This window comes from Neovison vison, chromosome 8 (genome assembly GCF_020171115.1).
Source record: "Neovison vison isolate M4711 chromosome 8, ASM_NN_V1, whole genome shotgun sequence".
NCBI classification, from domain to species: Eukaryota; Metazoa; Chordata; class Mammalia; order Carnivora; family Mustelidae; genus Neogale; species Neogale vison.
This window is the reverse complement of record NC_058098.1, coordinates 93,600,835-93,624,153: the sequence shown is the minus strand read 5'-3', so window position 1 is coordinate 93,624,153 and position 23,319 is coordinate 93,600,835. Positions and strand designations below refer to the sequence as shown.

Sequence of the window (23,319 nt, the reverse complement as noted above, 5' to 3'; positions counted from 1 at the left end):
GAAGTATTACCTCAGCTTTATAATCTCCCAGCTTTCTCATCTGTAAAATGGAACACACAATGTCTACTGCGAAAGATTAATGTAAGAATTCAGTGATGTAGGTGAAGTGCTTACTTTGTGTATTATGCCTGGCGCTCAGAAAATTCTCCATGCAGTTTAACTGCCAGTGCTGGGACTGGATTAAAGGCCCTCTGACTCTCAGTTGAGTGCTTGTCTGGTCATTCCATGCTGACCTGACATCCTCTCTATTCAGAGCCACTCCCATCAGGCAGGCTGTCTTCACTGGAGCTTTGTACACCCGTTGCTCCAGACACCCTTGTTGGTCATGTGTGAGATTTCTGGATTCTGCCAGGGCTCAAATAAGCTGCTGACAGCAGCGGAAGCTACTTTAATCACTAATATACATATCTGGTCTACGTACCAGTCTGCTTCCTGTAATGGGCAAAAAGTTTTTTGCTGAGTGAGATGTTCAAATGCGTGTCTGAAGGGACCCTCTGTCATATATCTCAAGAGATCTTTAAAAATATGAAAGGCTCCGTACTTTCCCTGCCTCTCCTACATCTGTCTGGGATTGTTTAAGCATGAGTAATTAAATAAAATGAGGACAGCCAGAGATTATCAAGAAACAGACAGGTTTAGCAACTTACAAAGTTCTTGGCAAACGCTAGGACTTGTAACTCATTCTCCTTTCTGTTGGTTTTTGTACTTTTAAAAATGTGTTTTCAGTTAATAACTACTACTTTATTGGAAAAAAAGCAATATATGCACAAGGGAAAGAATTCCAAAAGTGCATTCATAATTAAAGATGACCTTTCTCTTACTTCAGGCCCCTTCCTTCCAATCCTGCTTCTGGCTGCCACTACTGTTAATAGTTTCTTGGCGACTTTTTTTTTTTTTTTTTTTAAGATTTATTTATTTATTTGAGAGAGGGAGAGCATGAATGGGAGGGGCAGAGGAGAGGAAGAGAGAATCTCAAGCATACTCTATGCTGATTGAAAAGCCCATTGTGGGGCTCGATCCCAGGACCCTGAGATCATTAACCTCAGCCAAAAGCAAGAGTCAGATGCTTAACCAACTATGCCATGCAGGTGCTCCTTGGGAATCTTTCCAGAAATGTTCTATGTCATATTTCAAGCATATATAAGCATATATATGTATATATAAATATTCTTTTCAGATAAAATAAAAACATGTTCTGTATACTGTTTCATGTCTTGCTTTTTCCCAGCTCAATCCTACAATTTGGAGACAGTTTCGTATCTGAATATAGAGTGTTTTCTTTTTCTCTTTAATGATTACATAATAAATACTCCATGGTATATAGCTGGAGTAGAAATGATTTACCCTCTGCTTCCAGTGTGGTTCTTACACACCTTTTTGTTGATGGCAAACCATTCTCCCAGTCACTCTGCTCCAAACCTTGAGTGATAGTCAAGGTCCTCCATCCCCATATCTAGTAAGTCATGCCAATTCTGCTCTTTTCCATTTCTCCACTATCTTTCATTCTCATGGCTACTTCCTGTGTTTAGGCCTTAAAATTCTTAGAGTGTTCAGCCATCTCTAAATTTTCTATCTTTGCAGACATCACACGCTTGTTCTTTTTTCTTTTTCTTTTTTTTTTAAAGATTTTATTTATTTATTCGACAGAGAGAGATTACAAGTAGGCAGAGAGGCAGGCAGAGAGAGAGAGGAGGAAGCAGGCTCCCTGCTGAGCAGAGAGCCCGATATGGGACTCGATCCCAGGACCCTGAGATCATGACCCGAGCCGAAGGCAGCGGCTTAACCCACTGAGCCACCCAGGCGCCCCCACACGCTTGTTCTTGATCAAATTTCATGCCAAGGTTCTGATTGTGTTATTCTGAAAAACCTGCAGTGGATTTCCATTCTCTGTATTACATAAAAGCTCAAGTAGTGATCAATAAATATGATTGTGAAATTCTAATTTTTTTTTTTAGATTTTTTATTTATTTGATAGAGAGAGATCACAAGCAGGCAGAGAGAGAGAGAGGAGGAAGCAGGCTCCCCACTGAGCAGAGAGCCCGATGCGGGACTCGATCCCAGGACCCTGAGATCATGCCCTGAGCCGAAGGCAGCGGCTTAACCCACTGAGCCACCCAGGCGCCCCTGATTGTGAAATTCTAAAGTGGGGAATTTATGAAATGCAAATGCCTGGATCAGAATGTCCAGATAGTTTAGGACCTTTAGTCTGTATTAAAAAAATGTTTCCAAGTGCTTCTAATGCGGTCAGTTGTTGGCCTGGTGGAACCATTAGGATAAAGTACAAATCAGCCCAGTATTTCTCTTCAGGGTACCTTTGTGGTCCCATCTTTTACTACTACTTCTCTACACACCAAAGCATAAAAAGTTTTTTTGTTAGGTTTCTGGATGCTCCTAACACCTTCCAATCACACCTTTTAAACTACCAGGCCCAGTCTTTCTATGAATCCTTCACAGACAGAAGTGATCCCTGAACTCGATTATCAGAACTGGCTCACAGCCACATTCTGTCTTATTTCTTAGTTTGGGGATTCTCCAGCTTTCTCCCCCTGAGAGCGTGTAAGATCGCTATCTGCAGAAATCCAGATTGCTCTTTCTTCTTATTCGCGAGTACAGAACCTTGTGCACTTTGTGGCAAGGGTCTTTTTTTTTTTTTTTTTTTTAAAGATTTTAGTTATTTATTTGACAGACAGAAATCACAAGTAGATGGAGAGGCAGGCAGAGAGAGAGAGAGGGAAGCAGGCTCCCTGCTGAGCAGAGAGCCTGATGTGGGACTCGATCCCAGGACCCTCAGATCATGACCTGAGCCGAAGGCAGTGGCTTAACCCACTGAGCCACCCAGTCGCCCCTGTGGCAAGGGTCTTAAACAAGAATTTGTAGAATCAGTGCCATTGCCTGGGCTGGTCACCGTTGCACATGCGGTGTCGTTAACTGTTCCTGGCTTATAGTGGGGTTTTCTACACGCATTTGTGGATTCTAAGAATAAATGAGCAGGACCCAGTCGGTCATTGCCCAGAAAACTACAAGTCCCAGCAGGCGTTGGTGGGTGACGGACGCCGACGCGGTGATGCAAGGGGGCGTGCCGAGCCCGAGGGAGGGGTCGCCCTGCGGGTAGCCGAAGGCCGGGGAGGCTCTAGAGCCTAGGGTGAGAGAGGGAGCGAAAGGTGAGCAGAGTCGAAGGAGGGGACGCGCTGCGGGGCTCCCCCAGTCTATGGAGCGGGGTAAGATGGCGGAGGCGGAGAGCCTGGAGACAGCCGCGGAGCACGAGCGGATCCTGCGAGAGATCGAGAGCACCGACACGGCCTGCATCGGGCCCACCCTCAGGTACCCCGGGGACCCGGGCCATCGATGGGCGGGCATGGGCGGGACGGGAGCCAGCCTCCTTCAGGGCTGGCCAGCGCCAGCCCCTCCTTTCGGGGATCCCAGCGAGCGACCTCCACTCTCGGCGAGGCGGGTCTCCCTCCGCAGCCCGGACATGGGTCCCTCCTCGATCGCCGGCGCCCACAGCCCAGTTACTCTGGAGTCTCCTCTTGCCTTCCTCCAGGCTGGGGCAGTCTTGGTTCTCCCTCCGAGGCTAGTACGGAGCTGGGCGACTAGAGCGCGCCCGGCAGATGGTGGCTTTTAGCAGATCTTCCCCCGGGGGACATCACCCTTCCCCTCGGACTCCAACTCCATCCAGTCCTAGACACAGGTCCTGCTTTACAGACAAAACATAAATTCACCCACGGTCTGATGATCGGAAGTTAAACTCGTGCCTCTTTAAAATCACAGTCACTTCTCAGAAACGAGTTTCTGAAAATCTTAGGCCTGGAAGGAAGGAAGTTTCCGTCAACCCGCGCCCCTCTCCTGGGATCGGGTACTTGCTGAACCCTGGTAGTAGGAAGCCTTTTCCAAAGGTGAAGCCTCATCGTAGTCTCATCGTTGAGAAGAAGTTACTACCCCTTTTACCTGCCCCCTTATACTCTCACTTTGCCTCCCTCACTCCCATTTTATTCGTAGATGTCAAACCTCCACCTACCCCAACTTCGTGTATTTATCAAAACTTAGGCACCACTTACTATGTACAGTGCAAGACACTGTATTAAGCAGTTTACAAATGAAACTTATTTCAGTCGCGGAACAGTCCTATTATTATTAGGGTCTTATTATTACCCTCATTTTACAGATGAGGCACAGAGATGTTAAGTGACTTTCCCAAGGTCACACGGAAAAGTGGCGGAGTAGTGATTCCTACTCAGGCTGCCTGGACCCAGGGTCTGCATTCTTAATCTCTGTTGTTATGTCTCAGTTGGTGATTATCATCTCTCTGTACTTCCTGTTAATTTCTCACCAAATTCAATTTCAAATCACCTTTCCCTTTCCCCTCTGTTCGCTAGTGCCCTGGAACTAACTCATCTTCATCCTTCCTGTTGTACCTCCTGATCTCCATGCAATCAGTAGATGGTTAATTCTCCTACCCACCTTGTACAGTCTTGGGATACTGTTCCTACCTTCAAAAAAGGAGTTATTACTCAATGCTTTTTTTCTTTTCTCCCATAGGGAGAATTGCCTAATGAAAGAGTGTTTGGAGGGGGAGCAGGCTGGAGGCTTTCCCCCTCATCTCCACCTGCACATCTTTCTTCTCCGAGGCACATTGTTAGCCTACTTCCCTCTGTGCCGTCTCTGGTCATGACCATTCTGAGTAGCTTGCCTTTGTCCCTTATTGCACTGGGATCATGACCTTCATATAACTTTCTTTTTCCATTTTCTTGAGCTCTTAAGGGTCAATGATCTTTATTTCATTATCTTTTATAAAAACTACAGAAGTGCATTATTCTATATTCTAATATATATTATACATATATGTATGATATATAATATATAAAATATATGATAATATAAATATATATACTATATATTATATAGCATGTATAATATATATTATATAATATATAATAATGCACATATTCTAAGTGCATTATTAATGGTTATTAACATTGGGTTTTTTATGGCACAGAATGTTACTGGAGATACTGAGGATGCTGTCTCAATATTTTACTAAGAAATTTGGCCACTGAGCTTCAGTTTGGAGCCAAGCAAATTTCTTACTGGAGCAGTTGGGATTACCAGAGTTTTTAGGAAGGATTTCTTTATCAGAACACCATCAATATGGTCTTGAGTTGGTTGTGGTTTTCAGTTCCTGTGGTTCTTGGTTTCTATGATAAGTGACTTTAATTTAGTGTTATCAGTGTAGTTTGTTGTGATTTATTATGTTAACTCTCCACTGATTCATAGGGCATATCTGTTTGGCCTGTAATTTTCTAGTGTCTTGACTTAGGCTATATGCGTTATGGTTAAAATATGTTACCCATTCTCCCCCAAATTTGCTTCATTATTATCACCAAGTTCTTTTTTCCCTAGAAGGTGGGGTTTTGTGGGGGTAGGTGAATTATGGGATCTTTTGCCCTAAGGGGACATGGTTTAAAAAACAAAAAAGGTTTGAGAACTACTGCTCTGTCCTACAAGTTTTTATTACTTTTCCTGACTCCCTGGATCATTGTTAGGGACTTTTCATTTTTGACCTTATCCTGTATTTTGCAGGTAACCTTAAATCTTACTATCATCCCCAAGATTCAGTCACTTGAGCATCCTGTAATGCAAGACTAGTACCTACCGTTTTTTGTCTTTAGTCTGGGTAGATTCTGCCCATATTCATAGGGGATGATCTCACCCCCTGTCCCATTCAGAGACAGCAGCAGGCACAGACTTAATGTTTCAGAGCCCATGCCTTACCCTGGATGCCCCTCCATTACGACTTGCCCCTCTGTTTTTCCATCACAGTTATTACGTAGGTTTGATTAAGGCGGTGGTAGGCTCTCTTCCTAAACTTTCCCCTCAACTGTAAATCTCAAGTTCCTCCACCCCTTTTCTTTTTTTTTTTTTAAAGATTTTATTTATTTATTTGACAGAGAGAAATCACAAGTAGATGGAGAGGCAGGCAGAGAGAGAGGGAAGCAGGCTCCCTGCTGAGCAGAGAGCCCGATGCGGGACTCGATCCCAGGACCCTGAGATCATGCCCTGAGCCGAAGGCAGCGGCTTAACCCACTGAGCCACCCAGGCGCCCCCCTCCACCCCTTTTCATAGTCCTTTCTATTTCTTCTCTCTTTTGGAGTGGCATTTTTTTTCCTTTTTTTTTTTCTTAAATAAAGTCATCTTTTAAAGATTTTATTTATTTATTTGACAGACAGAGATCACAAGTAGACAGAGAGGCAGGCAGAGAGAGAGAGAGGAGGAAGCAGGCTCCCTGCTGAGCAGAGAGCCCGATGTGGGGCCTGATCCCAGGACTCTGGGATCATGACCTGAGCCAAAGGCAGAGGCTTTAACCCACTGAGCCACCCAGGCGCCCCTGGAGTGGCATTTCTAAAGCACCAGGTTCTTAGCTGTTCCTGAGCTAGGTTTTGTAATGGAAGAGGAGCTAAAGAAGAAAACGGTGAATTGTGGTAAATACAAGATTAGTATTCCCAGCCCCAGCCCCACAATTCCTACTCCTCACAAAAATCCACGAAGATGCACTGCCTAACCAGTCTTTCCTTCTCCAGCTATTGCTTGTGAACCATTACGTGCTTTCTTTCCCTTCTGGGATACCAAAATTTTCTTCCAGTCTTACCCATTTTTGTTTGAGGAGCCACAGTGGCTTGACTTTTTCATTTTATAACTCTCCTTATTTTAATCTTGAACAGTGCATGCAAAGGTAGTCAGTTCCCATACATCATAAGGGAGTGCCTCTCCTTTTTCACTGTATTCTGAAAGGCCCAAGCATATCCACGCATACAGAGGCTGTTGCCTAACATGTTCTTTTGGGAAAGCAGCCACCTCTTTCTTCTCTGTCTTCCTCTTAAAAATTATTTTGTTAGCTGCAAGTCCTAATTTCGCAGATGAGGAAAGTGGCCCATAAGATATTGGGGTCTGTCTTTTTAAAATTTTTTTATTTTTAATTAGTTTTTAAAAAAAGATTTAATTTCTTTGAGAGAGAGTGCCTGCATGAGCAGGAGGAGGGGCAGAGGGAGAGAGACTCAAGCAGAATCTGTGCTGAGTGCTAAGCCCATCACAGAGCTTGACCTCTGTGAGATCGTGATCTGAGCTGAAATCAAGAGTTGGATGCTTAACCAATTGAGCCACCCATGCGCCCCAGGGCCTGTCTTATTTTTAAAAATAATATTGATTCCTCCTCTGTAGTGCTAATACTAAAATATTGATCAGAAATCACTCATGAAAAATGGCTCCGTATTTTCATTTTTCAAATCCCATCTCTTATTTCTAGTCTTCTTTCATAACACTATTCAGTAGAAAGCATTTCCTTATTTTGCTCTTTGGGTACTAGCAATTAACATTGTCTTATTGCCTTTTTAAAAAAAGTTATTTATTTATTTATTTGTCAGAGAGTGAGGGAGAGAACGCTTAAGCAGGGGGAGCAGCAGGCAGAGGGAGAGGCAGCCTCCCCGCTGAAAAAGGAGCCCAGTGCAGTACTCAGTCCCAGGACAAGATTATGACCTGAGCTGAAGGCATACACTTTACTGACTGAGCCACAGGCATTCCTTAATTGCTATTTAAGATTTTGTTTTTAAGCTTTTAAATGTAACAGTGAAATATATAACCTTTAAAAATATAGCTTTATTGAGATATAATTAATACAGCAAATAGTTCACCCCTTTAAAGTATACAATTCACTGGTTTTTAGTATATTCACACAATTGTGTAACCACTACCATAATTTAATTTTAGAACATTTTTATCACTTCAGTATCCATTAGTAGTTGTTCTCCATTCTTTACCCACTCCCCAGGCAATCACAACTTTTTGTCTTTATGCATTTGCCTCTTCTGGACATTTCATATCGATGGAACTGTACTCTGTGTGTGTGTGTGTGTGTGAGTGTGTGAGTGAGTGACTTAGCATAATATTTTCAGGGCTTATCCATGTGGTAGCTTGTGTCAGTACTTCATTTCTTTTCATGGTTGAATAGGATTCCATCGTGTGGGTATACCACATTTTATTTATTCGTGAGTTGATTGACATTTGGGTTATTTCCATTTGTGGCTTTAGAACACTGCTTCGGTGAACATGATTGTACTAATTTTTGTGCGGACATATGTATTCTCTTCTCTTGGGTATATACCTAGGAGTAGAATTTCTAGGTAAGCAGCCAGCCTCCATCTAGCATGGGGCCCACTGCAGGCTTGATCTCATGACCCTGAGATCATGACCTGAGCCGAAACCAAGAGCCAGCCGCTTAATCAACTGAGCCACCCAGGCTCCCCTGCCGAACTGTTCTCTAAAATGTCAGTACCATTTTACATTCCCACCAGCAATGCATGAGGGTTCCAGTTTCTCCACATTCTTGTCACCACTTGTTATGGTTTTTTTTCTAATATTAGGTATCTTAATGGGTTTGAAGCTGCAATTCACTGTAGTTTTGATTTGCATTTCCCCAATGGCTAATCTTTTCATGTGCTTATTAGTCATTTGTTTATCTACTTTGGAGAAAGGTCTATTCAGATCCTTTGCTCAGTTTTTAATTGGGTTGTCTTTCTATTGTTGAGTTGTAGGAGTTCTTTATATATTCTGGATAGAAGTTTCTTACCGGATATATGATTTGCAAATACTTTCTTCCATTCTGTGAGTTGTTTTTCCATTTTCTTGGTGGTATCATTTTCTGCACAGAAGTTTAATTTTTATGTAGTCCAGTCTGTCTTTTAAAATTTCTTTTTGCTTGTGCTTTCCTTCGAGACTGTTGCTTTATATATTTTGTTGTTACAAACCTGTACTATTGGTGTAGGGACAATTTTTTATCATGCTTATTTAGCTAAGTTTTTTGTAAAGCTGTCTCTTAGAGAAAACAAATTGGGATGTTTTCAGTTGCTGTTTTGTTCAATGTCATTTGGTAATTAAAAACGGGGCCCTGTTTTCTTCATTTACTGCTTTTGTGCCTTTGGCTACATGGCTTTGTTTTCCATCCTCTGCCATCCCCTATTACCTAAGTTGTGCAGAAACCAGTTAAGCAGAATCCTTGGTTCATGACAGGTTATCATTATTGGCACATGCATGAACCTCTTTAAGCAATTAATTATTTTATTAAGCAACTTACCACCTGAGTGGGCAAATTTTTCTCTTCTGCTAAAATGGGGATGATACCATGTATGTTGCAGGAACAGTATTTAAAAAACAGGAGATAAAGTATTCTTCATGGGTACCTCCTATGTGGTAGTTACTCAGATAGTGTGAGTCGTCTTCTGTCCTGTTACCTCTGAGTTTGCTCTGTGGACTCAAATATTTCTGTTTTGGGAATTATGTTAGTTTTATGGTTCTTACACCTTTTTGTTTCTTTGTTTGTTTGTTAGTACTCACCTCTTTTTTTATTTTTTAAAGATTTTTTTTATTTGACAGACAAAGATCACATGTAGGCAGAGAGGCAGGCAGAGAGAGAGAGAGAGGGAGAAACAGGCTCCCCACGGAGCAGAGAGCCCGATGTGGGGCTCAATCCCAGGACTCTGGGATCATGACCTGAGCAGAAGGCAGGGGCTTTAACCCACTGAGCCACCGAGGCCCCCCTGTACTCACCTCTTTTTTTTTTTTTTTTTAAGATTTTATTTATTTATTTGACAGAGATCACAAGTAGGCAGAGAGGCAGGCAGAGAGAGAGAGGGGGGAAACAGGGTCCCCACAGAGCAGAGAGCCTGATGTGGGGCTGGATTCCAGGACCCTGGGATCATGACCTGAGCTGAAGGCTGAGGCTTTAACCCACTGAGCCACCCACGCGCCCCTGTACTCACCTCTTTAAGGGACATAATAATGATCAGTAATCAGACCCATCAAATAATTATTTTGGGATGGAGTGGAGAATGGAGGAGGAGATTAGGAAACAGTTATAAAAGCCCCTCCAGTGATTCTAATATAATCCTCCTTGACAATCAGTGAGGGGAAAGATATCTCTTATTGGTGATTGCTTATTTTTAATAATAGCTCCCTTTTAAAAGCAACAGTTTTATATTTTAGTTCTAATTTTAGTATATGTGCTGCCGAAGCGAGCACTTATATTTTAGTTCTAAATGTTAGATGACTTTTAGGAAAGATAGAAGAAACTGACAACAAAAACTTAATCCTACCACCCTGTCAAAACTCTTGTATTTGCATATTTCTTTTTAACTTTTTCTGTATGCATTTTATTTCATTAGGGATTACAAGAGTACTATCATGTTTTATCTTGGTTTTTCAGTTAATATGTTTATATAATTACATCCATGGTTACATATTATACAGCTATATCATTTTAGTGGCTTTATTCGTTCAACAAATATTTATTTATTTATTTATTTTAATTTTTTAAAAAAGATTTTATTTATTTATTTGACAGACAGAGGTCACAAGTAGGCAGAGAGGCAGGCAGAGAGAGAGAACGGAGGAAGCAGGCTCCCTGCTGAGCAGAGAGCCCGATGTGGGGCTTGATCCCAGGACCCTGGGATCATGACCTGAGCTGAAGGCAGAGGCTTTAACCCACTGAGCCACCCAGGCGCTCCTCAACAAATATTTATTGAGCAACTTTTATGCACCAGATGCTCTTCTCAGCTCTGGGGTACAGCAGGGAACAAAACAGATGAGTTCCTGCCCTTATGGACATTACACTCTTGTGGAACACTCACAGAATAAAAAAGCAAACAAATAAAACGAGTAATGGTGTTTAGTGACTAGTGTTACACACAGTTGGGTATTGTTTTCCACTAGGTGTTTAGAAAAGTTGCTCTGGCAAAGGCTTGACTATAGTGAAGGAGCAAGCCATGTGGCTCTTCAGAAGTCTTTTCTGGACAGAGGACACCGTTCAGTGTGAAAGCCCTCAGGAGAAGCGTAGTGGTGGGAGGCAATGGTAGGTCAGTCTGAGCCCAGATCATGTAGGCTAAGAAAGAGGTACAGGAACGTTTTGAGCAGCAGAGTCACATGCTCTAACTTAGGTTAAACGAGGAATATTGGGTGCTATGTGGAGATGGAGTAAGAGAGGAAAGAGGGAAGTCGGTCAAGGGGTATTTGCAGTAATGAGAGGCAAGAGGTGGCTGTGGCATGTAATAAAGTGTTGGGAGGAGATGGTATGAGTAGCTGGATCTGAAATATATATATATATATTTTTTTTTTTTTAAAGATTTTTATTTATTTATTTGACAGATCACAAGTAGGCAGAGAGGCAGGCAGGGAGAGAGAGGAGGAAGCAGGCTCCCTGCTGAGCAGAGAGCCCGATGCGGGACTCGATCTCAGGACCCTGAAATCATGACCTGAGCCGAAGGCAGAGGCTTTAACCCACTGAACCACCCAGGTGCCCTGAAATATATTTTGAAAGTGGAGCCAAGAGGGGTGGGGCAATGGGGTAACTGGGTGATGGACATTAAGGAGGGCACAGGATGTAATGAGCGCTGGGTGTTATATAAGACTGATGAATCACTGACCACTACTTCTGAAACCAATAAAACATTGTATGTTAATTGAATTTAAATAAAAATAAATAAATTAAAAAAAAGAAAGTAGAACCAAAATGTTGGATTAATTATGAAAGTTAAAGAAAAAAGAATCAAGGATGATTCCAAGGCTCTTGCTTAAGTAACTGGGTGAATGTCGTTGCCATATTGGGATAGGGAGTAAAGGGTGAGGAACTTTAGTTTTCTTTATAGCACTTAAACTCCTGCTTGACATATAGGCTCTTCCATTAAAATTGATTTTCTAGGAGGGGAGAGATTTTCTTTCTTTCTTTGCTGCTGTATCCTGGGAACCTGAAGGAGTGCCTGGTGTACAGTTGGTGTTCAATAAGGATTTATTGAATGAATAGAATACAAGAATTTTACCATAAACTGTTAATTATGTGGGGGTTGATTAACTGATTTGTGGATTAACTATCAATCAGAAGTGTAATCTAAAATAATTGTCCCCTAAAATCAGTTTAGTATTTTGTGTTGTGTTGTTGAAAGTTTGCAAATTCTAGTATGATAAATCTAGTGATTAAAATATTATAACCTGGGGCGCCTGGGTGGCTCAGTGGGTTAAGCCGCTGCCTTCGGCTCAAGTCATGATCTCAGGGTCCTGGGATCGAGTTCCGCATCGGGCTCTCTGCTCAGTGGGGAGCCTGCTTCCTCCTCTCTCTCTGCCTGCCTCTCTGCCTACTTGTGATCTCTCTCTGTCAAATAAATAAATAAAAAAAATTAAAAAAAATATTATAACCTAAGGGCACATTGTGTAAATAAAGCTTAGCATTCAGAAAATTAGAACTGTGCATTTGGGGAAAAGGGAGTGGGTAGCATTAAGTAGGTTTCATTACCATAGGGAGTAGGAGAATGACTTTTTTGTGGTTTGATAAAGAGAAGTTATATTTTATTTTAATAACATCATTGAATTGTTAAGCAAGTTGGAAAAATGAGTAACTGAAAAAACCCTCTTGTAGCTGATAAGACAGTACTGATGTGGTTCAGTTAGCAGTGGGCTCTGTGTCTGATTTTATTTGAGCTAAATAAACAGAAATTTTCATTGAAGTTATTCCAGTGGAAGTTTATTCTGATGTGTCATCTGATTAATTAGATTCAAACCACACAAACATTAATAGTCACAAAGAGAAGTTAAGTGGGAGGACAGTATTTAGCAGTCATTCCTTTGGTGAATACCGAGAGTTTATTAGTTATCAGATTCCATATATAATGCTGGTGAGACTGATCTCCTGGAAATATAATGTTGAAAATAAAAAAAAGAATAGATGAATTATCTTTATTTGTCTGGATTTGAAATATTTATTTAATTTTTTCTCCCATTCCCTCTATTTCCCCATTTTATTAGTTTGTTATTTATTCTTTCATTATGTTCTTAATGCAGATATAAGCATTTAGAATTTTATTTTCTCCCCTTTTCACACAATAAGTAGTATGCTCTATAGCCAGTTCTGCAGCTCATCAGTATCTTTTGGAGAGCTGTCCATACCTGTATGCAGAGGTTTTCTTTACTTTTTACAGCTACATAGTATTCCATTATGTGAATCTACCACCAACCATTCAACCAGTCCCCTATTTATGTATAGTGGGTTTATTTCTAGTCTTTTGTTGGACAAAATAAGGCAGCAATGATTAACCTTGAACATTCGTCATTTATTTCTTTAATTTTTTTTTAAGAGAATGTGTGGGTGTGTGAAGGGAGGGGAGAGACAGAGGGGGAGGACCCCGCCATTTTTTATTTCTTATTGTACTTTGCATACTTTATACTTTAGGGTGGATTCCCAGAAGAATGATTGCTGGGGATGTGTGTGTCTGGGTGGTTCTGCTGGTTAAGCGTCTGACTTTGGCTCAGATCATGATCTCAGGGTCCTCTCCTGCCCACTCTGCCCCCTCTCCCAGCTCATGCTTGCTTTCTCTCTCTCTCTCTCAGGTAAATAAATAAAATCTTTTAAAAAATTCTTAAAAAAAAAGAGAATGATTGCTGAGTAGACTGGTGAATGTATATGTAATTTGGTAGGTATTACACTCTTAAGAGGTTGGACTGTATTGCTTTCCCTCTAGCAATCTATATTGCTTATTTCTCCATAGTTTTTTCCATAAAGTCTGTATTAGACTTGATTTTTTTTGTCAGCATGATAAATATTAAAGGGTATTTCATTGTAGTTTTCATTTGTACTTTCACTATGAGTGAGGCTGAACATCTCTTCATATGTTGTATTATCTGTGTGTGTGTGTGTACTGTCTCTATCCTTTGCTTACTTTCCTTTGATTTCGCAGCATCAGTAAAGAACCTTTTGTTGTTATGCTTTGCTTAAATACACCAGGAATATACAGAGCACAGTAAATTTTGATTACTAAAACAAAGAAACCATTGTTTTTTAAGGAATGAAAACTTCAAACTTTATTTTAGTTGTAAAGAGATATAAATAAGCAGAAATTTTAAAAGAATTAAAAAAAAAATCTTGGGGCGCCTGGGTGGCTCAGTGGGTTAAAGCCTCTGCCTTCAGCTCGGGTCATGATACTGGGGTCATGATCCCAGGGTCCTGGGATCGAGCCCCGCATCAGGCTCTCTGCTCAGAAGGGAGCCTTCTTCTTCCTCTCTCTCTGCCTGCCTCTCTGCCTACTTGTGATCTCTGTCTGTCAAATAAAATAAATAAAATCTTAAAAAAAAAAAAGTCTTGTATCTGGGCTCCTGGGTGGCTCAGTTGGTTAAGACTTTGCCTTTGGCTCAGGTCATGATCCCAGAGTCCTGGGATCCAGCCCTGCATCAGGCTCCCTGCTCGGTGGGGAGTCTGCTTTTCCCTCCTCCCCGACTTGTGCTCTCTCTCTCTCACAAATAAATAAATAAAATCTTTAAAAAATAACTTGTATCAGGAGATTGATAATTTGAAATCAGAAGACTTCTGGGGAAATGCAGTAACATTAGGTAAGGCTGCTTTATATATAAATAAAATTGTTAATGAATCAGAGGTTGTCAACGTTTTAGTAAATTCTTGACCTTAAGGTATTATGGCATCTCTTCACATGTTTATATAATTTCTGGCATCAGTACAACTAGTATATTTAGAATTTTAGATGATGTTTGTGACATAGTTTTAGTTTGGGATATGATATATGTGAGTATCAATTAGGTTGTTGAGGAAAGCAAAGATTTTCTGATTCTTTACATCATCAAAGTTGATAATGTGTAGTATTTGCTAATGAAATAATAATTGACTTAATCATATACTATAACAAAGCTTTCAGCTGAAGACAACTTGAATAAATAAAATTAGTGCTTACCTACCTTTCATAGGCTTACCTATGAAATTTGTGATTTGGGTTGAGATGCTGAGCAATGATGACATTGTAAATTTGATTGGGGGAAGCAGCAGAGATAGTTGGTGGAGGCGAAGGGAAGACTTAGTAAAAATCAAAGACGAGTTGCACATAGAGCTGAGCTTAAACACGTGAGACCCAAGGTGATTATTATTATTTTTTTTTAAAGATTGTATTTATTTATTTGACAGACTATTTATTTCACAAATAGGCAGAGAGGCAGGCAGAGAGAGAAGGGGAAGCAGGCTCCCTGCTGAGCAGAGAGCCAGATGCAGGACTTGATCCCAGGACCCTGGGATCATGACCTGAGCAGGCAAAGCCTTTAGCCCACTGAGCAACCAGGCATTCCCCCAAGGTGATTATTAATAGGCTATTTCTTAGAGATTTGTGTTGTGGCTGGTGGAAAAAGAGTAAAGCCATTTTAAAGTAGTATCTGCTGGAGTGTTTAGAAAACAAAGACAACAGTTTGTTCAAAGACTTACCAGTATTGCATGAACTTTGTTCCAATATTCGAATGGAGGAGAGATCAGAGATAACAGTAATGAAATATTTTAATACTTCGGCTATTTTTAAAAAGCACTTTGTGATGTGTATCTATAAATTATATTTATATTATATTTTCCATTTCTAGATGTTTGCAGAATGGTAAATGTTTTCCTCCGAACTGCAGGTAACTTAATATTTCTGCCACATCTGACCAGCTTTCTCTTATTCTGGTTAACTGACAGCTGACTGTTCTTTGTCTCTTTTTCTCTGATTTTCTCCTTGCCTTGTTCTAGAAAGGAACTAGACAATTTCTAAAAATCTACACGATTTGGGTGCCAGGATGGCTCAGTGGGTTGAGCTTCTGCCTTCAGCTCGGGTCATGATCTCAGGGTCCTGGGGTAGAGTCCCACATCTGGCTCTCTGCTCAGCAGGGAGCTTGCGTCTTCCCCATCTCTCTCTGCCTGCCCCTCTGCCTACTTGTGATCTCTCTCTGTCAAATAAATATATAAAATCTTAAAAAAAAATAAAAAAATCTACATGGTTTAAAAAGCACACGTAATAGATACATCAAAAATGGTGAGGACATTTGGGTATGAGAAAACAAAGGTAGGAAGACTATGAAGTCAAGAGAGAACAATTAAAAGATTCATATTTGAAGGTCGGTACATTTTCTAGAGGTAGAACATCACTTTGGCTCTAGTCTTTCCAGCAGCTAGTGCAAAAAAGAGACATGCTCTGTTATTTGAGTTATGGTGTTGTAAAATTAAAAAGTAGTTACTTAAGGAGAAGCATAGCAATTCTTGGTTCGGAGTAAGACCAGAGAACTGTTTCTCCCATATGTCCTCACAAAGAAGGCCCTGTATAATGTAACTTTAATATCCATATAGTAAATGCAGCAATATGTAACAGGCTGTTTCTTATATTGTCCTTTAGTGAAAGCATATGGCATAACCAAAATACAATTTAGTAAAGGCAGATCTTTAGGGAGCCAAAGGAATTCAGTTCTCTGCTAGTCTTGGCTTAATAAAGGCATAGATTTTATAATACCTATAGTGGAAGTTGAAAGTGCATTATCCCCCTGCCCTTTTACATTTTGATCATTGATCACTTTGAGAAACTTATAAACTCTATCTCCCTTTCCTTAGTAAAATGCATATGTACCCAGTCTCCCTGATTTCTGATGTGGAAGATTATATACATTGCATATATGCTGTTTAATTCTTCAGAAGTACTACTTTTTTTTTTTTTAAAGATTTTATATACTAAAAAAAAAGATTTTATTTATTTATTTGACAGAGAGAAATCACAAGTAGATGGAGAGGCAGGCAGAGAGAGAGAGAGGGAAGCAGGCTCCCCGCTGAGCAGAGAGCCTGATGCGGGACTCGATCCCAGGACCCTGAGATCATGACCTGAGCTGAAGGCAGTGGCTTAACCCACTGAGCCACCCAGGCGCCCTTATTTTTTTAAAAGATTTTATTTATTTATCAGAAGTACTACTTTTAATAGTCAAGGTTTTTGACAGTTAAAGAGTATCAGTAAGTTCAAGGTTATGTATTTTTTGGCCATTTTCTTGAATGCATCACTTGCCTATATTTTTAATTAAGCCAGAGCTATATATGCTTTACAAGTAAATAAATTAGCTGTGGGTTAGATTAATACCTTTTTATGAAGGTTGAAGAGGCTGATAAAAGCCACCTTATTCCTCCAGAAGATGTAGAGTGGAAGTATCCAATGATAGGGCTAAGATTCTTCCTTAGAGGTAATTTGGGATGTGTTCTAGCACTGAAATAAATGCTGTTAAATCCACAATGATTTTATTTGGAATAATCTTAAATAGGATGTTAAAAAACAACCAACCCACCTTGGCCATTTAAAAAAATTGCCAATGAATAAAATAACTATAGATGTTTGCCTTAAGCTGTAGAACTTGGAATATACTGTCTAGAAAATGTATGCCTCACTAAGGAGGTTATTTACCTGGAACCTATCCTGTTCTAGGTTTATAAATTACAAAAAAATTGAAATATGTAGCTCCAAGAGCATAATGAATGGCAAAATAAATTTTTTAGAAGATTTTATTTATTTATTTGAGAGAGAGTGAGCTAGAGAGAGAGCAGAAGCTGGGGGGGGAGGGGCAGAGGGAGAGGGAGAGGCAGACTCCCCGCTGGGCAGGGAGCCCAATGAGGGGCTTGATCCAGGACCCTGGGATTATGACCTGAGCCCAAGGCAGAGGCTTAACTGACTGAGCCACCCAGGTGCCTGATTGATAAAAAAAATTTAAGCATATGATATATCTTTGTATAACTAAAATTTAGAACTTTGAAATACACATTATCTGGTGCAACATCCAAGTGAACAAGATCTCTCATAGTGCAACCAACTAGATTACCTTAATGTGATTTGTGATGATCCGTATGGATTGGAACTCTGTTACAAATACCTGCCTGCCTTTCAGTCTTGAAGATAATCACGTTAATATGTACCTTGCACTGGAGTGAATTTACCTTTAGTTACATACTGTGGTTTGTTAATCCAAATTGATCAATGGATTAAAGCAAAAGTAAAAACAATGACAACAATAACAAACTTTTTTTTAAAAACAATTTTATCGTTTTTGAATTTTTAGATGCTTCCGTTGTTGAGAATGCTAGATAAATGTTCTCTTGTATGTTAGATAAATGTTGAAGGCCATTTGCTAAAAATGATGATTTGGCTTAAAAATACAGCTCTTTTGCTGTATTTGTTTTTGATTAAGAAGTTGTGGAGTAACACAGGCTTGTAATTTTGTTTCTTTCTTTTTTTTTTTTTAAAATATTTTATTTATTTATTTGACAGACAGAGAGATCACAAGTAGGCAGAGAGGCAGAGAGATGGGGAAGCAGGTTTCCCTCTAACCAGAGAGCCTGATGTTGGACTCCATCCCAGCACCCTGGGATCATGACCTGAGCCGAAGGCAGAGGCTTTAACCCACTGAGCCACCCAGGTGCCCCTGGGCTTCTGATTTCAGTTGTGCTTTTATATACTTCGAACATGACAAACTCTGACTAAAGTACATCTTTTGGCACTATATTATCTAGTGGAACACTGACATCTTGTAATATGTTGTAAGCCAGGTGTCTTTACTCCTATTGTTCTTAATAGCTCTATTTTTGCAACTTGCTTCTTTGTTTTTCTCTTTCAAAATTGTACCTTTGTTTCTTCATATTTGTGCTTGCTTTTTGTTTTTGTACCCTCCCCTTCTATTTCCTGTAATTTGGAACTTTAAAACACATATTGTTCAGTGAAACATCTAAGCAGACAAGAATTACCACAGTGCAGCTAACTTTTACTTGCTGGGATAGCTCTACTGCCAATAAAAAATAAAATTCTAAAGGTATTGATATAAAATGTGACCTTATCAAGCAATAGGAATGAGTAAAAACAGCAGTCATCAAGGTTGACTGAATCTGTGTTATGAAACATTTTTGGTATGAAGTTTGATTTTGGGAAGACATTTTGTGTAACTTATTTTTAAAAAAGGAAAGAAATAAGGGAACTAGCCAAGTGACTTATTTTTGATGAGGTAGAAGAATTTCTTGACATTTGTGAGGAAGAAGTGTACAATGATGATCTTTTGGCATTGGAGTAAAGAAAATAAGAGGAAAATGAAATGAGAAGAGCTTTTGAAATCCAAAGAAAAATAGGCTATTAAAGCATTTTAAATGGTAAATGTGGCTGTGACTATATACATTATTTGCTCTTTTAAAAATAAAAATTTTCATTTTGAGATAGTTATAGATTCATGTGCAGTTTTAAGAAATAATACACAGATCCCTTGTACTTTTACCCCTACAGAAGTAACATTTGGCAAAACTGTAGTACACTATTATGGCCAAGATATTGACATTAGGTCTTCAAGGTCAAGATTTAGAATACTGCCATCACTACGGGGATCCCTTACATTGCCTTTTTACAGACACAACCACTTTCTTTTTGTCTGCATTCCTGCTTAGCCCCTAACAACCACTAATCTGTCCTCTATTTCTGTAATTTTGTCATTTCAAGAATGTTATATGAATGGAATTATACAGTATGTAAGTTTATGGAATTGGCGCTTCTCACTCAGCTTTAATTCCCTGGAGACTCATCCCAGCTGGTATATCTATAGTTTGTTCCTTTTTATTGCTGAGTAGTATTCCGTGGGACAGCTATGAGACAGTTCGTTGAGTTACTCACCCATTGAAGCAGATCTGGGTTGTTTCCCGTTTTTGACTATTAAAAGTAAAGCTGTTATAAACATTTGTGTAAAGGTTTTTGTGCGCACATATGTTTTCATTTCTTTTGGGTGTATACCTAGGCGTGGAATTGCTGGGGCATATGCTAACTCTATGTTTAACTTTTCGAGGAACTGCCAAACTTATTTTCCAAACTGTCTTTGCCATTTTACATTCCCAGCAGCAGTGTGTGAGGGTTCCAGTTTCTTCAGATCCTTGCTAGCATTTGGTATTGTCACTGTTGTATTTTAGTTATTCTGATAACATGTATAGTAATATCTCATTGTGGTTTTAATTTGCATTTCTCCAGTTGCTAATTATGTTGAACATATTTTCATATGCTTATTTGCCATATGTATATCCACTTTATTGAATTGCCTCTTCATGTCTTTTGCCCATTTTCTAATTAGATTTTTTTTTTAAGGTTGAGTTTTTCAAAATTCTGGATGTATTGTAGATACTAGTCTTCTGTTGATATGTGGTATGCAGGTAGTTTATTCAACTCAATAGCCTGTCTTTCCACTCTCTTAACAGGATCTCTTGCACATCTGAAGTTTTTAATTTTGATGAGGTCTAATTGATCAATTTTTCCTTGTATGAATCATGCTTTTGGTGTCAATTCTAACAACTTTGCCTACCCCTAGATCTTGAAGATTTTCTCCCATTTTTTTTTTCCCTAAAAGTTTTATGGTACTAAAATGTAACATCTATGATCCGTTTTGAGTTAATTTTTGTAATTTTGTAACTTTTGTGTAAGGAGTGAGTCTTAATTTCAAAGATTTTGTTTTTGCCTGTGGATGGCCAGTTGCTCTAGTATGTACCATTTATTGAAAAGGTTGTTTTTGCCCTACCGAGCAGCTTTTGTACCTTTGTCAGAATTTCTTGGGGGTGTGCACCTGGGTGGCTCAGTGGGTTAAACATCTGACTTTTTTTTTTTTTTAAAGATTTTATTCATTTATTTGACAGAGAGTGATCACAAGTAGGCAGAGAGGCAGGCAGAGAGAGAGAGAGGAGGCAGCAGGCTCCCTGCTGAGCAGAGAGCCCGATGCGGGACTCGATCCCAGGACCCTGAGATCATGACCTGAGCCGAAGGCAGCGGCCCAACCCACTGAGCCACCCAGGCGCCCCTGACTTTTTTTTTTTTTTTTTTTAAGATTTGTCTATTTTTAGGGAGAGAGCATGAGCAGGAAGGGCAGAGGAAGAGGGAGAGGGAGAGAGAATCCCAAGCAGACTCTTTGCTGAGCTCAGAGCCCAGTGTGGAGTTTGATATCATGACCCATGAGATTAGGACCTGAGCTGAAATCCAGAGTCTGCGGCTTAAGTGACTGCATCACCCAGGTGCCCCTAAGTGTTCCACTATTGATTTTGACTGTGGTCACGATCTCAAGGTTGTGAGATCAGCCCTGCATGGGGTTCTGCTTTGGGCATGGAGCCTGCTTAAGATTCTCTTCTCTCCGTCAGCCCATCCACACCCCAACTTGTGCTTGCTCTTTCTCTCTCTCTAAAACAACAATAACAATAACAGCAGCAACAACAACAACAACAAATTTCTTGGGCATTATTGGTGTGGTCTATTTCTAGGTTCTCTCTTTCGTGTTGATTTATGGGTCTGTCCCTCTGCTAATATCAGTCTTGATTACTCTCTTGATACTGGGTAGACTAATTCCTCCCACTTTAATTTTTCTTTTTCAAAAGTTTTAGCTAATTTCATTCCTTTGTTTTTTCATGTAAAATTTAGAATAGTCTTATCTATATCTACAAAAATACCTGTGATTTTGACAGGAATTAGATTAAGCCTTGACATCCCTTTATAGAGAATTGGCATCTTTATTTCATTACTCTTTCAGTCCATAAGCATGAAATGTCTCTCAATGTATTTAGTTCTCCTTAGGCTTCATCTCTTCGGCATTGTGTAGTGGTTAACATACAAAGTGAGTATGTGTTTTGTTAGAAAAGTGATTGTAAATGGTGTTATATTTATTATATTTAAAATTTTGGTGTCATCGTGTTCATTGCTAATATATTGATATATAATTATTTTTTATCTTGTAGCTTTGTGACTGCCGAACTTACTATAGGAGTTTTTTTTGGTAGATTCCTTGGAGTTTTCTATGTAGATAATAGTGTCATCTACAAATAGGGACAGTGTAGTTCTTTTTTGATCTATATGCCTTTTCTTTCATTTGCTTTCACTGGCTAGAACTTCTAGAACTATGTTGAATAAGACTGGTGAAAGTGGACATCTTTGCCTTTTTCCTGAACTTAGAAAGCATTCAGTTTCCCCTCAGTAAATATGGCGTTTTAAAGTTTTTGCAGATGCTTTTTATGAAGTTGAGAAAGTTCCCTTCTATTCCTCTTTTCTGAGAATTTTATCATAAAAGACTGTTGAATTTTGTCCAGTGCTTCTACTGCATTGATTATATGTTCATATGATTTTTCATCTTTACCTTGGTGAATTACATTGACTGATTTTTGAATATTGAATGAGCCTGTCTCTCTGAAATAAACCTAACTTAGTCATTGTGTATATTTCTTTCTTTCTTTTTTAAGATTTTATGTATTTATTTGAGAGAGAAAGAGAGATTACGAGCAGGAGGAGGGGCAGAAGAAGAGAAAGAGGCAGACTCTCTGCTGAGGGGGGAGCCTGATATAGGGCTCGACCCCAGGACCCTGGGATCATGACTGATGCTGAAGGCAGACACTTAACAGATTGAGCTACCCAGGCGCCCCATGCATATTTCTTTTGTACTGCTGAGTTCTCTTTGCCAGTACAGATCTTCCTTGACTTATGATGGGGCTATGTCCTGATGAACCTGTCTTAAATTGAAAATACCTTAAGTTGAAAATCCATTTAATACACTTAACCTACCTAACATCATAGCTTAGGTTAGCTTACCTTAAACATACTCAGGAAATTTAACATTAGCTTGTAGTTGGGAAATACCACCTAATTCACAGTCTATTTTATAATAAATTATTAATTTCTCATATAATTTATTGAATACTGTATTTAATACAATATTTCAGTTGAACCCAACTGTGGGTTCAGAGTGGTCGTAAATTATACTCATGATTTCGTTTCTGACTGGGAGCTGCAGCTCACCGTTTCTGCCCAACATCCATGAGAGAGTATTGTACTGTGTATCACTAGCCTGTGAAAAGATCACAATTCAAAATTTAGATTATGGTTTCTACTCAATGCATATTGTTTTGGACTATTGAGTAAAAAATGAAAAATTGTAAGTCAAACCACTGTAAATTGGGGACTATCTGTATTTCTTAAGGATTTTTGTGTTTATGAGGGCTATTGGTCTGTAGGTTCACGTATGTGTGTATGTATTTACTGTCTTCTTCTTCTTTTTTTTTTTTAAAGATTTTATTTATTTATTCGTCAGAGAGAGTGAGCACAGGCAGACAGAGTGGTAGGCAGAGGCAGAGGGAGATGCAGGCTCACTGTTGAGCAAGGAGCCCGATGTGGGACTCGATTCCAGGACACTGGGATCATGACCCGAGACGGAGGCAGCTGCATAACAAACTGAGCCACCCAGGTGTCCCCTGTCTTCTGGTTTTGATGGTAGGGCAATACTAGCTTCCTAAAGTTATTTTCTGGAAGAGATTTTAGAATTGATGTTAATTCTGCTTTAAACATTTTATAGAATTCTCCAGTGAAACCATACTAGGTCTGAAGATTCCTTTTTTGGGATAGTTTTATTTTTTTTATTTTTTATTTTTTTTTAAAGATTTTATTTATTTATTTGACAGACAGAGATCAC

General features: G+C 39.5%; 1 protein-coding gene across 3 annotated transcripts in view; it reads left to right on the top strand.

Annotated features, from left to right (window-relative positions):
* Positions 1 to 3,085: 3,085 nt before the first annotated feature.
* The window catches only part of EXOC6B (exocyst complex component 6B), a 625,057-nt gene continuing 604,823 nt past the window's right edge, over positions 3,086 to 23,319 (top strand). For all 3 annotated transcript variants that reach the window (XM_044261370.1, XM_044261369.1, XM_044261368.1), the window contains exon 1: positions 3,086 to 3,321. In XM_044261370.1, the coding sequence (XP_044117305.1) occupies positions 3,209 to 3,321 (113 nt within the window). In that variant the 5' untranslated portion in view covers positions 3,086 to 3,208. The remainder of the gene's footprint in view (positions 3,322 to 23,319) is intronic.